The 13,217-nt window shown below is 36.9% G+C and overlaps 1 protein-coding gene across 23 annotated transcripts in view; it reads left to right on the plus strand.

Annotated features, from left to right (window-relative positions):
- Positions 1-13,217, plus strand: part of STAU2 (staufen double-stranded RNA binding protein 2) — a 319,639-nt gene that overhangs the window by 219,732 nt on the left and 86,690 nt on the right. The window contains exon 14 of one of the 23 annotated variants that reach the window (XM_028500360.2): positions 9,848-10,131. The exons of the other annotated variants lie outside the window; for them this stretch is intronic. Coding sequence (XP_028356161.1) covers positions 9,848-9,925 — 78 coding nt within the window. The 3' untranslated portion in view covers positions 9,926-10,131. Of the gene's footprint in view, positions 1-9,847; positions 10,132-13,217 lie in introns of those variants that run through there. 23 annotated transcript variants of the gene reach the window in all.

Genomic DNA, 13,217 nt, shown 5'->3' on the forward strand with positions numbered 1-13,217 from the left:
GGGAGTGTTCTAATTTCATTCTTTTACATGTAGCTGTCCAGTTTTCCCAGCACTGCTTATTGAAGAGGCTGTCTTTTCTCCATTGTATACTCTTGCTTCCTTTATCAAAGATAAGGTGACCATATGTGTGGGGGTTTATCTCTGGGCTTTCTATCCTGTGCCATTGATCTATATTTCTGTTTTTGTGCCAGTACCATACTGTCTTGATTACTGTAGTATATATTTGTAGTATAGTCTGAAGTCAGGGAGCCTGATTCTTCCAGCTCTGTTTTTCTTTCTCAAGATTGCTTTGTCTGTTTGGGATCTTTTGTGTTTCCATACAAATTGTGCAGTCTTTTTTGTAGTTTTGTGGAAAATGCTATTGGTAGTTTGATAGGGATTGCATTGAATCTGTAGATTGCTTTGGGTAGTATAGTCATTTTCACAATGTTGTTTCTTCCAATCCAAGAACATGGTATATCTCTCCATCTGTATGTATTGTCTTTAATTTCTTTCATCTGTGTCTTATAGTTTTCTGCATACAGGTCTTTTGTCTCCTTAGGTAGGTTTATTCCTAGGTATTTTATTCTTTTTGTTGCTGTGGTAAATGGGAGTGTTTCCTTAATTTCTCTCTCAGATTTTTCATCTCTTTTTCTTCTCTGATTGCTGTGGCTAAAACTTCCAAAACTATGTTGAGTAATAGTGGTGAGAGTGGGCAACCTTGTCTTGTTCCTGATCTTAGAGGAAAGGGTTTCAGTTTTTCACCATTGAGAGTGATGTTGGCTGTGGGTTTGTCATATATGGCCTTTATTATGTTGCGATAGGTTCCCTCTATGCCTACTTTCTGGAGAGTTTTTATCATAATGGTTGTTGAACTTTGTCGAAACCTTTTTCTGTAACATTTGTTTTTGTTTTTGTTTTTTAGCTGTTTGTTTTTTAATTGAGATAGAATTGAAATATAACATTGTATTAGTTTTAGGCGTACAACATAATGATTTGATATATGTATATATTGCAAAATGGTTACCACAAATTTAGTAAACATCCATCACCACACATAGTTACAAATTCAGTCGTATCTTCAAAAAATATTTCAGGAGGGAAGGTCACCAGGAACAACTTCTCACCACTGGATAGTTATTACTCAATGGACTGGAGCAGGAATCAGCAAACCACAGCCCATGGGCCAAATCCAGCTTACCACCTGAACTAAGGATGGCTTTTAGATTTTGAAGTGGTTGGAAAGAAATCAAAAGAAGAATAATATTTCATGAGATGTGAAAATTATATGGAATTCAAATTTTAGTATCCGTAAAGAAAGTTTTATTGGAACACACTCATGCCCCTGTGTTCAGGTATTGTCTATGGCCACTTTCACTACAACAGCAGAAATGAGTAATTACGACAGAAACCGTATTGCCTGCAACACCTAAAATATTTACTATCTGCCCCTTTACAGAAAAAGTTTGCTGATCTAATCCCCGAACTAGAAGGAAGAAACATTAGGCATGCACTTTTTGAATTTTGTATCAAATGTTATTCTAAACATGGTCACTCAGAGTTCATTCTCTTTCAGAAAGGAGCTAATCTTGTGGAAATATTGCCTGTATTACAGCACAGTTAGATTTGGTTGTGAATTTTGGATTTATTTACTCTACAATAGAAACCAATTTTATTCTCTAAGGGAAAAATTAATTATCATCAGTATTTATCAGAGCATTGAAAGAAAGTTTGCTGGTAGCAAAGGTTACATTTATCTCCTTTTTGAAATCCCACTTAGAAAAGCATCATAGCTGCATTTTTATTTTAGTAATAGGGAATATTCTGTTGTTTCCATAGTGATCTTTTTTCATTTCAGATATATAAGCAGTTTCCAGAACCAACAGTAAGTTATAGGGGAAGGTAGTGGGAAGATTGAATATTATGTATTTTACAACTGACTCATAATTTCATTTATGCTTAGTACAGCATGACCACATTTCTAAAAGGTTATAGGTATCCAGTGATATTGTGCACATAAGTGACTTACTAACTTAACCTATAAAATAATTTTGGACTATAGTCAAGACCCACGAATTTACCTTATTGCTTTCCTTCTCTTGCTTTTTTTCCCTGAAGTGATGAATAACAGCTAATCAACAGAAAGTTGAAATTTTAGGTATTAAAAAACATGACTTTTCCCCAGTTGCACTAAAAAAGATTTTCAGCGTGGTTATTTGCTCTGTACCTCACCTTACCTGTAGCTCAGTGTTTCACAACAGATTATCTCTTTGAAGATAATTTCATGTTCATGATCTCATAGGAGACAAATAGAGTCCAAAAGTGCTTCCTAGATTTTCTCCCTATAAGTTTTGTTCAGTTTTAGACCTGTGTACATACTCCATGTTAGTAGTTCCTTATTTTTAAATTATTAATTTATTTTATTTTATTTATTTTTGGCTGTGTTGGGTCTTTGTTGCTGCACGCGGGCTTTCTCTAGTTGTGGCAAGTGGGGGCTACTCTTCGTTGTGGTGCACGCAATGCGGTTCTCATTGCGGTGGCTTCTCTTGTTGCAGAGCATGGGCTTTAGGTGCGCGGGCTTCAGTAGTTGTGGTTCACGGGCTCAGCGGTCATGGCTCACGGGCTTAGTTGCTCCACAGCATGTGGGATCTTCCCGGACCAGGGATCGAACCCATGTCCCCTGCATTGGCAGGCAGATTCTTAACCACTGCGCCCGCAGGGTAGTCCCAGTAGTTTCTTGATTTTTAATTTGGTATTCTAATTTCAAATTACTTAAGTAAGGATTTAATATTCCTACTATTCTGTAGGTCTAGATATTTGATGTTGATTTGAAGATCGTTGGGGAAATATCCTAAAAACCTTTCTGTTAACAGTTCATGCTAATGAATCATAACCAGCTACATTATTGAGCCAATAAATACCATATGTATATAATTGGCTAAATGGATGTGAAAGTTATAGTGGAAAACTGTTGCCTATATAGACTTTTTTAAAGTGACGATCAATAGAATATAGTTCCCTAGGCCACAGATTTGAGAGCATTATTGCCCACTGGAGGTCACTTTTATAACCTAAAGAGTTATAAAAGAGTTTACCTTCCTCGTAAACTCAAATTACAGTGTTGTGTATGATTTATTACACTATTTAAAACTGAAAAACAGTAACCTTCTCTCTCTTAGCAATACACCTTCAATTAAGTCATGCCTCTCCCCATTTCCAAAACTACTTTTTAGACTAACCAGTTACTGGTTATTTTTCAGAATTTTCAATTTTATTCTTTCATTGCTAATAGTTATTTGACCTGGTCTCTTTGTTTCTAAGTTAGCAGCTAATGCCTCTTCAGGTCACATATTTTTAAAATACTCTTTAGTGAATTGGTTTCTATTTTGCATCCTCTGTTGGAAGGAATATAAAGACATTTTTTTAAATCCCAAATATTTAACATGTATGAAATTTAATAATAAGGGCCAATGTAGTGATTTTAAAATGTCTCTGTTGCCCTTCATAGGCTTTACAGTGATGTGCTACCAGCAAACCTGGTACATTTTGGTAAGAAGTGTCATCACTCTACCAAGACCCACACTTAACGTTTCTCACTCTAAAAGGCTGATATGCTGACAGGCCTTATAGCTGGCTCACGTAACCTCACATGCAGAGGCAGGTCCTGCCTCTATGGAGGTTCTTGCCGTAGTAGGGAGCACAGAGTAAGAAAATCTCCAGCTCAGGGACAGAGTTGTCTGTCTGCCAGCTCCTTGTTGCTGATACATTTCTGCTTCCAGACAACTGTTTGCTGCAGTCTTTACCTAGTTATTTCCTTACTATCTGCCTGACTGAACCTACCTTACCTTGAACTCTGACTCCTGGTTACTTACCTAGGGTCTGCCCTGTTTGTTTGTCTTGGCCTGCTAGTACTTTTGTTCTCTCTGATCTTGTACTGCCTAACCAAGCCTTGAGATTGGCTTCTGACCATTTTCTATTCTTATCTGAATCTTGCATTTCTGAGACTCATTTTTCTCATATTACTCTCGAAATCGGAAACTGTTCATGATTGACAGAGGTCCATTTTATTGATATTATAGTCTACAGTCATTATAAAATCCAGATATCAATTTACTTGTTGGCAGAACTGGTATTCAGCCTGTGCCACCGATATGGTTGTACCAGTTGTTAAAATGTCTAAATACTTTCCTGCCACTTGGCAGATAGTTTCTGCCCCATGTTTCATCCTCTGTCATCATGGCCTCATGTCTGGGACTTCTGGGATCTCTCCACAATCTAGGAACTAATGGATCATTTCTTGGGCCAGCTAGTTTTGTTGTCTGTTTCTTGGGCCAGCTAGTTTTGTTGTCTAGTTTTGTTGTCTGATTCTTTTGGTTGGTGTCCATGCCACACTAATTATTAAATATTTTTAGTATCATCTCTGCTTTCAGAGCTATATGAAAGAGTTAAGTTCTTCAAGGGGGCAGGGAGGTAGGGAAGACATTCTAAAGTGATCCTTTTTCTTAAAAGATTTTTGAAAGTGTCCATAGGAAATCAAGAAACATTTTAGTTTATTCATTCAGCCCTCATGTACTAAGCACCAGCTGTATCTCTACCACTCTACTAGATGCTGAAGAAGTATTTACTATTTTGTAAATAAGGAAAGCCCTCAGATTGACTGTAATTAAAAGTTAGAGACAGGGTATATGGGAACTCTGTGCTTTTTGCTCCATTTTACTGTGAATCTAAAACTGCTCTAAAAAATAAAGTATTTAAAAGGAAAAAAAAGTTGGAGAAACAACAAAACATATTCAGAAACAATTGAGGACTAATTGCAAAGCAACATGATTTAGTGTCAGAAATGTTTTAAAATCCATTTATGCATATATGAATTTTGAAATCTACTGTAGCATATGGAAATGATCAAGAGCAGAAGAATTTACCTGATTAAGCTTCTTTTAGGAGTTAATGGACTGTGAAATGAAAGACAGATTATAAGGGCTTTCCATATAGAGGAAACAACATGAGAAAAAAATAGGAGCATGGAAGTTGGCGAGGAATATGTGGGGGAAGAAAAACTCAACCTGGCGGAAACTCTAGGAATAAATGTTGTTGCATAAGATCAAGACAGTTGAGTACATTCTTGACATCTAGATGGAGCAGTATGAGTTTTATGTTCTTTGCAGCAAAGAACCATGCTTCGGTCAGGAGCAAGGGATATGATTATACTGGTGTCCATAAGGTCAGTCTAGTAACCGGATGCAGGGCTGACTGACTGTGATGAAGGCTTCTGTCATTGTCATTCAGGAATGAATGGGTGCTGATTACCTTGATGGGTGTGACTCTAAAAATGGCAAAGAAAACAGCATTGCAGAGAAAGAAGCAGCAGACCTTGGTGGCCAGCTGGGTATGGTGGAAAGAAACAGAGCAATTAAAAATAGCTTTAAAGGCAGACTACCAATATGGCAGAATGAGAGCTGGGCAAATCTTCCTTCCAAAAAGCAACAATAAAACTGTACAGAATTGTCAAAAACATCAATTTTAGGACTCTGGAAATGGATCAGAGGCATTCACGAAATTGAGAAATGTTTATTGATGGAAAAACTACTGAACTTCAGGTGAAAGGTAGAATTCTGTGGTGTTCCTGCCTGGAGCTGATCTCATTCCCCACCTCCAGGCTCAGTCAGCACATTAGTTATGCAAGAGCAAGGAAAGCCATGGAAACCAGAAGTTTCACTGGAGGAGTGGCCTTACTTGATTTGAAGTGGAATGTGAAAAACCCATGCCAGTGGCATTGTGAATAACAGTAAGCATCTTAGTAGCAAACAAACAGGAAAGGCTAGCTAGCAGCTCAGTGAACTTGAGCTTACAGTCTTGGTTGGGGTCAACACTGGACCAATAGACTAGTCAGAAATTTATCAGGGAGACTCAGAAAATGATATAGTGATAAGGGTCCTCAATAAAGTCAACACAGCTGACCAGAAGGCTTCATACACATGCAGGAGAGAACAGAGAGGGCTCAAGCTATCTACACATCCCAGGCTGAGTTTAAAAGGGAATGCAAGAGGGCCTAGCAGCAAGTAAAAGTCAAGGTAGACTTGAGAACTGCCTGTTCTTTGAATGTGGTCTCCAACCCAAACACAGATTCATTGGCAGGAAGTAGAAGCTTTATTGGCATAGGATATTTAAGCACAACCACCTGTCCAATCACTGACTGACCACTAAGCTATACAGACACAAGGGTTACTCCTAGGAAACTGGGTTTAAAAATTTAAAAAGAAAATAATTTTTTAAAAAACTGAGAAGAGACACAAGCAGCCACATGCTGTGAGGGAAATGGATTGCACAGATTTAATCTAAGCAAATTAATAAACAAGCAAGAAAACCACAGCAACAACAGCAATCCTGAGGAGAAACATTAAAACCCAGAATAACTACAATATAGTATCTAAATTTCTAGTTTTCAACAAAAAATTACAAGATATACAAAGAAAGGAAAGGGTAACCAGTATTCCCTGGAAAAAAGCTGTGGGCCCACATGTTGGACTCAGCAGACAAAGACTTCAAAGGTGGTATAATAAATACGTTCAGGGAAGTAAAGGAAGCCATATTTAAAGAATTAAAGGAAAACATACTGAGAACGACTCAACAAATAGAGACTCTCAATAAAGAGAGAAAAAATTTTTAAGGCCAAATAGAAATTCTACAGGTAAAAAGTAATTACTGAAATGAAAAATTCAGTAAAGGGATTGAATTCAACAATAGATTTGAGATGGCAGAAGAAAGAACCAAAAGAGATGGCTTCAAGACAGATCAAAAGAAATTATCTACTCTGAATAACAGAAAAAGGAATACAAAAATTAACAGAGCCTCATAAACTGTTGGACAACATCAAGCAACATATAAAAAGGATTAAACACCATTATCAAGGTTGATTTAATATCTGAAAATCAGTTGCTGTTTACATCATATTAATAAAGGAGAAAAAGCACATGATAATCTCTGTAGACAAAGAAAAAACATTTGACAAAATCCAGCACCCATTTCTTTTCTTTTTTTTTTTAAAGAGTAGAACTCATAGATGTGAGTCATTTTTACTTAGCTTAACCGACACCCATTTCTGATTAAAAACTCTGAACAATCTAGGAACAGGAGGAAAATTCCTTAACTTGATAAAGGGCATCTATGAAGATCCTACAGCTAATGTCATCCTAATGGTGAAAGACTAAATACTTTCTCCCTGAGTTTGGGAACAAAGCCTGATTTCACCACTTCTACTCAACATTGTTGTAGAGATTGCAGCCAGTTCAATACGGGGAGCAGGGGAGAAGGGAAGAGAAAGAGAAAAAAACAAAAGACATGCGGTTTGGAAAGGAAGAAACAAAACTACCTTTATTTGCAGATGACATGATCCTGTGTGTAGAAAATCCTAAGAAAAAAACAACCAAACAAACAAAAGCCCTATTAGGACTTAAAGCAAGTTCAGTAAAGTTACAGGATATAAATCAATATACAAAAGTCAATTGTATTTCTATATACTAGAAACAAATACTCCAAAAATAAAATTGACTATTTTATTCACAGTAGCTTTTAACCAAAGAGATGTTGACTTGTACACTATAGAACATTGCTGAGAGAAATTACAGCAGATTTAAGTATGTGAGAGACATTAAATTTTCATGGATTAGAAGACATTATTGTTAAGTTGGAAATTCTCCAGATTGACCTATAGATTCAATGCAGTCACTGACAAAATTCCAGAAGGCTTTTTTTTTTAGTAGAAGTTGACAAGCTGATCCTAAAATTTATGTAGACGTGCAAAGAACCCAGAATAGCTAAAACATTTTTGAAACAGAAGAAAAAAATTGGAAGACTTACACTACTCAGTTTCACATTTAACTATAAAGCTCCATTATTCAAGTTAGTGGCATAAGGATAGATATGTAGATTAATGGAACAGAATCAAATGGAATAGTCCAGAAATGAACCTTTATAATTGATGTTCAATCAATTTTAAACAAAAGTGCCTAGGAAATTAAATGGAGAAAGGATAGTCTTTTCAACCAATGGTACTGGAAAAGTTAAATATCCATATAAAAAAAAAAAGAATTTAGACTCTTACCTCAGCTGTATACAAAAATTAAATGGCTGAATAGACTTAAATGTAAAGCCTGAAACTGTAAAACTTCTGAAAAACTCACAGGAGAAATTTTCATGAGCTTGGGTTAGGCCAAGACTTCTTAGATTCAGCATCAAAAGTACAATCCATAAAAGAAGAAATTGGTAAATTGGACTTTATCAAAGCTTAAAACTTCTGTGCTTCAAAAGACACCATTAAGGGGACTTCCTTGGCGGTCCAGTGCTTAAGACTCCGTGCTTCCACTGCGGGGGTGGCACAGGTTTGATCCCTGGTCGGGGAACTAAGATCCCACATGCTGTGTGGTTCGGCCAAAAACATAAAATTTTTTAAAAAGATACCATTAAGAAAATGAAAGGAAAAGCCACCAGCTAGAAGAAAATATTAACAAATTATATATCTGAAATGTGACTTGTATCTAGGATATACAAAGAGCTCTTATAATGTAATAATAAGAAGGTAACTCAATTAAAATTGTTACCTGATGGGAATTCCCTGGCAGTCCAGTACTTAGGGCTCCACGCTTCCACTGCAGGGGGCATGGGTTTGATCCCTGGTCAGGGAAGTAAGATCCCACATGCTGTGCAGCATGGCCAAAAAAAAAAAAAAAAAAAAAGTTCAATGATACGTATAGACAGTTCATCAAAGAAAATATACAGCAGACTAATAAACACCTGAGAAGATACTCAATGTCATTAGCCATTGGGGGAATGCAAAGTAAGACCACAGTGAGATACCACTTCATACCCACTAAGATGATTTTACTAAAAAAGGCAGACAATTACAAATGGTGGCAAGGATATGGAGAAACTGAGACCTTCACAGATTGCTGATGGGAATGGAAAATTGCACAACCACTTTGGAAGACAATTTGGCAGTTTTGTAAAAAGTTAAATTTACTCCAGGATCCAGCAATTGCACTCCTACATCTACCCAAGAAAAATTAACATATGTTTACACAAAGATGTGTATGTGGATATTCGTAGCAGCAGTATTCATAATGGCCCCAAACTGGGAACAATGTGAATGCCCACCACTGGTGAAATGATAAACAAAATGCTATAAAGCCATACAATGGAATACTATTTAGCAATAAAGAGGGATGAACTGATACACGCTATAACAAAGACAAAACATGCCATGTGAAAGACACCAGACACAAGAGATGACATATTGTATGATTCTATATATATCAGATTTCCCAAAAAGGCAAATAATCTGTAGAGACAGAAAACAGATCATGCGTTGCCTTGGGCTGGGAATGGTAGCTGACCACAAATGGGCACAGGGAAATTGTTTGCAGTGATAAAAATGTTCTAAGATTAGACTGTGGTGATGTTTCTACAACTTCCTAAATTTACTGAAACTCCTCACACAAGATGAACTTTATGGTATATAAATTATACCTCAATAAAGGTGTTAAAAAAAGCTTCGAAGCCTCGGAGAGGATTATAGGGCCATTTATGATCATGGCAGTTTTGATAAGCAATAATTTATTGGGGTCAGGAACTCAAGAAAGTCTCCAGCAGACCTCACGGGGATTGGGGGTCGGGGCACAGGAGGGGAGGTTCCTGTTTGGACAGAGGTGGAGTGCGAACTAGGTATCACCACATGCTCTTCCAGGCCCAAGACTCCACGAATCTCCTGGTCCTCACCCTACTAATCCTTGCATGTACCTAAGCCTGAGGACTTGAGCTATGATACTTTCTCCAAACTCTCTGGCCTCTTATTTCCAATTTTCTTTGTTTTAAGCTTTGTGACCTGCGTCAAGTTTCCTATGTTCCTGACCTCAATTCCTGTTCATTATTATTGCTCCACCCGAACTCTTGATCATCGTGTTTCCTCCCACCCAGCCCAGTAAACCGAGCCTGACTTCTGATTGTTCCCTTCGCTTAACTTGTTTCATTAATTTTTACATACATAAAAAAAATTTTTTTTCTGCCATTTTTAACCCTGGACTGCAGTCTAGCTCTGATTAAGCCTACCACACTGCCTCAAAAGAAAAGCCCATTCTTTGATTCTTTGGGAGGATGATGACTTAGGTCTTTGACATACTCAGTGTCAGTTCCAGGGATGATACTCAGTAGATAACTGAAAATTTGAGATTAGAACCACAATGAGAAATTAGGGATGAAGATACAGATTTGGTCCTCACATAAGTATAAAAAACAGGAATGAGCTAAAACGTAGACTTTGTGAAGTCCTACAAGGTAAAGGGATAGAGAATCATTGGAAACCAGGAAAAGCCCAGGGTTTTTTTTTAAGAGTTACGAGTTAGAAATTTATATAAGAAAATTTTATTTTACCTTGAATCCTCTAGGTTAATCATTGTAGTGAAAACTAACTGCTTGAAAAAAACCCAATAGATATGAAACAGACCCGTTTGGAGAAATTACTTGAGGTTATCCCCAAACTATCTAAAACCCCCAATGTGAAAGAAAAGTGTTTGATCATATTCTATTTAGAAGCTGACCTTTGCTCTTAGATCTTAAAGGAAGGAGACGGTCCTCGAGCAAAACACAAACCTAACTGTGAAACTGCCTCCCACTAGGTGGCAAAAGTAAGCTGCCACAGGGAGAGAGAACAGCAGGGCTCCTACACCCTGCTTTGTCACTTCTTCCTAAGCGATGTGTCCTTAAAACCGTCATTTTGAAAAATTCAAACACTCTATACATTTGACATACATAGTCTATATAATCCTAAAGTTTCCTGTGAAGTAGAAGAAGGAAGGGTAAAGATATACCTTGTGTTGAGTTTTGGTTGCAAACAGTTATGAATGTTTTGGGACACAACATAAAATACTAAAATATTTACGTAAAATACTAAAGAGAAAATTACTGTGGTCATTCACAATTTTGTGCTAAGAGTCCTTAGGAAATACTAACTATTGAAGAATTCTGAGCTAAACAATCAGTTCTGTTTTAAGCAAGCTGCTATAGCTGGTGGTAGCTCGCAGGAAGCTCTCAGAAGTCCTCTTTAAACCAATATCTATTATCGTAGGTTGCTTTCTTCTCTTGAGTTGCATGAATATAAAAAGTTTCTGGAGGGTTCATTAATTACGTAGGACTGGGAATATGCTTCAGGATAGCCTGAGACAAAATAGCATGTTTAAAGTATGCTATTCAAAGATTTTTTTTGTTAGGGTCACCAAATAATGGTCCACTTTTGTTTTCAGTATTAACATTGCTAGTGCTTTCCCTTCTCTTAGGTAATTTTTTCTTTCTTTTTATGTATGTTTTACTGTGTCCTTTTGTATCCAGATGTCTTTGAAAAGGCAGCAGTTTTAGTCTAACACAAGCTGACTCCCCCAGTAACGTTTGTAAGCTCAGGCCAGAATCACCAGAGAGCAGTGGAGTTTCCCTGGAACTGTATGTAGTCCTGCACAATCAGAAATAGTATAAAGTTGGGGGGACATTTCTCAAATCTCAGCCGAGAGACAAATTTTTAGTTTCTTCCCCTAAAGTGTACGCTCACATATTAGCATTGCATCACTTGTCACAGTGTTCTTATTTAATACTCTGATTTTTTTTTTTAAGCAGCCATTTATTCATCCATTCAACAAATATTTGTTCAGTATCTCTATGTGCCAAAATGGAAACAAAACAAAACACTGTTGCTTTTTAAAGCAGAGGCAAGGTGCTTGGGTGTTTTGTTGTTGTTTTAAATGAGTAACTTTCAAATTGTGATTCACTGTTTCGGTCAGTTCCATGAAAGGAAACCCTATTTTATTAATTCTTCCATTACAGGCTTTTCAATTTATGTAGATGACAGAACTCTGAACAGAGAATCATGTATCATCCCAGGAAATGAGCCTTGCTATTACTTTAAGCCTCAATGATTTGGAGGTTTTAAAATTTGACCACTTCAACAGAGTAGGAAAGAATATATTCAACAAAACTTCATTATAAAGCACTTCAGTGTACCATGTATTCATTCCTATTTTACACCAAATGATGTGTCCCATGCACGCTTTGATATGCAGTATATCTTTTTCATAGTTACAAGGAAACCTATCGTTCAGGGCCTCTTGCGTAGTCCCTGGCATCAGTATTGTTATGGGCTTCTACTGTCTCATTTTATGAATGAGGCTGATCTCTAGTCTCACCTTCAACTGAATTTATAATTACGAGATTAATCATTTCTCTTATTTGCTTTTGAGAGGAGATTATAGGCAGTAATGGTTTTGCTGCTGGTTTCTACAGTGACTGCTCATGTAAGAATAAATCCAGAATAAAACATTATGATTACATAAAAGTTAATTCACTCAATAAACCTTTATTGAATGTCTGCTGCATACAGGGCAGTGTGATGATATGTGTCTCAAGGTGTATATAAGAAATGGATGCTGCCCCTAAACATTGATCACCATGATGAGAAGAAAGCCTGTAATGCAAATTAAAGATAACTGGCCTATGAGATATATAAGCAAAATGTTTAAGAAATTTGGGGGACAGGAATGATTTTGACTAAGAAAATTTTATGCAGAAGGTGGCCTTCTCTAGAGAAGGAGAAGGATGAACCAGATTTCCCTCTAAACAATAGAGAAAAAAGGCGTTTAGTAAAAGGTATTTGGTCTGGCATCTGAGCTAGCATGAGCCCAGGCACTGGTGGGTAGCGGGGTGGCTCATGTAGGGGACAGGACACTTTGGTTAGAGTGTAGCATTGGTCTTCAGATCTTAGTGGGAACAAGGGCTAGAATGAGAGATAGAGATCAGACAGTGAAGTGTCTTGGACACCAGGACAAAGAATTTGGATCTCATCCAGCAGATCATAAGAAGCCATGAAAATATGCAAGCATGCAAAGCAGTCATGGCTCATTCACTGGCATAAGACATACACAACAATTAATATTAAGCAACAAATAATTTAGCAAATTAATTCAAGAAATATCTTTTTTCTTCTAGCTCTAAAATTCTGTGGAATAAATAATATAATGCCCTCTTGAGAATATAATTTGTTATTACATGGTTCAAATCATTTAGTTTTTTTCTTTAATTGAGAGCAAATATCCTAAAATATTATGCAGTAAAGGAAAGTCCTACTGTAACATCATGGGTGTTACTTCTGCCCCTCTATCATTAGCCATAAAAAATATTAGGTAATTAGATCTTGGGTCTTTTGA

This window comes from Physeter macrocephalus, chromosome 15, assembly GCF_002837175.3.
Source record: "Physeter macrocephalus isolate SW-GA chromosome 15, ASM283717v5, whole genome shotgun sequence".
Classification (NCBI taxonomy): Eukaryota; Metazoa; Chordata; class Mammalia; order Artiodactyla; family Physeteridae; genus Physeter; species Physeter macrocephalus.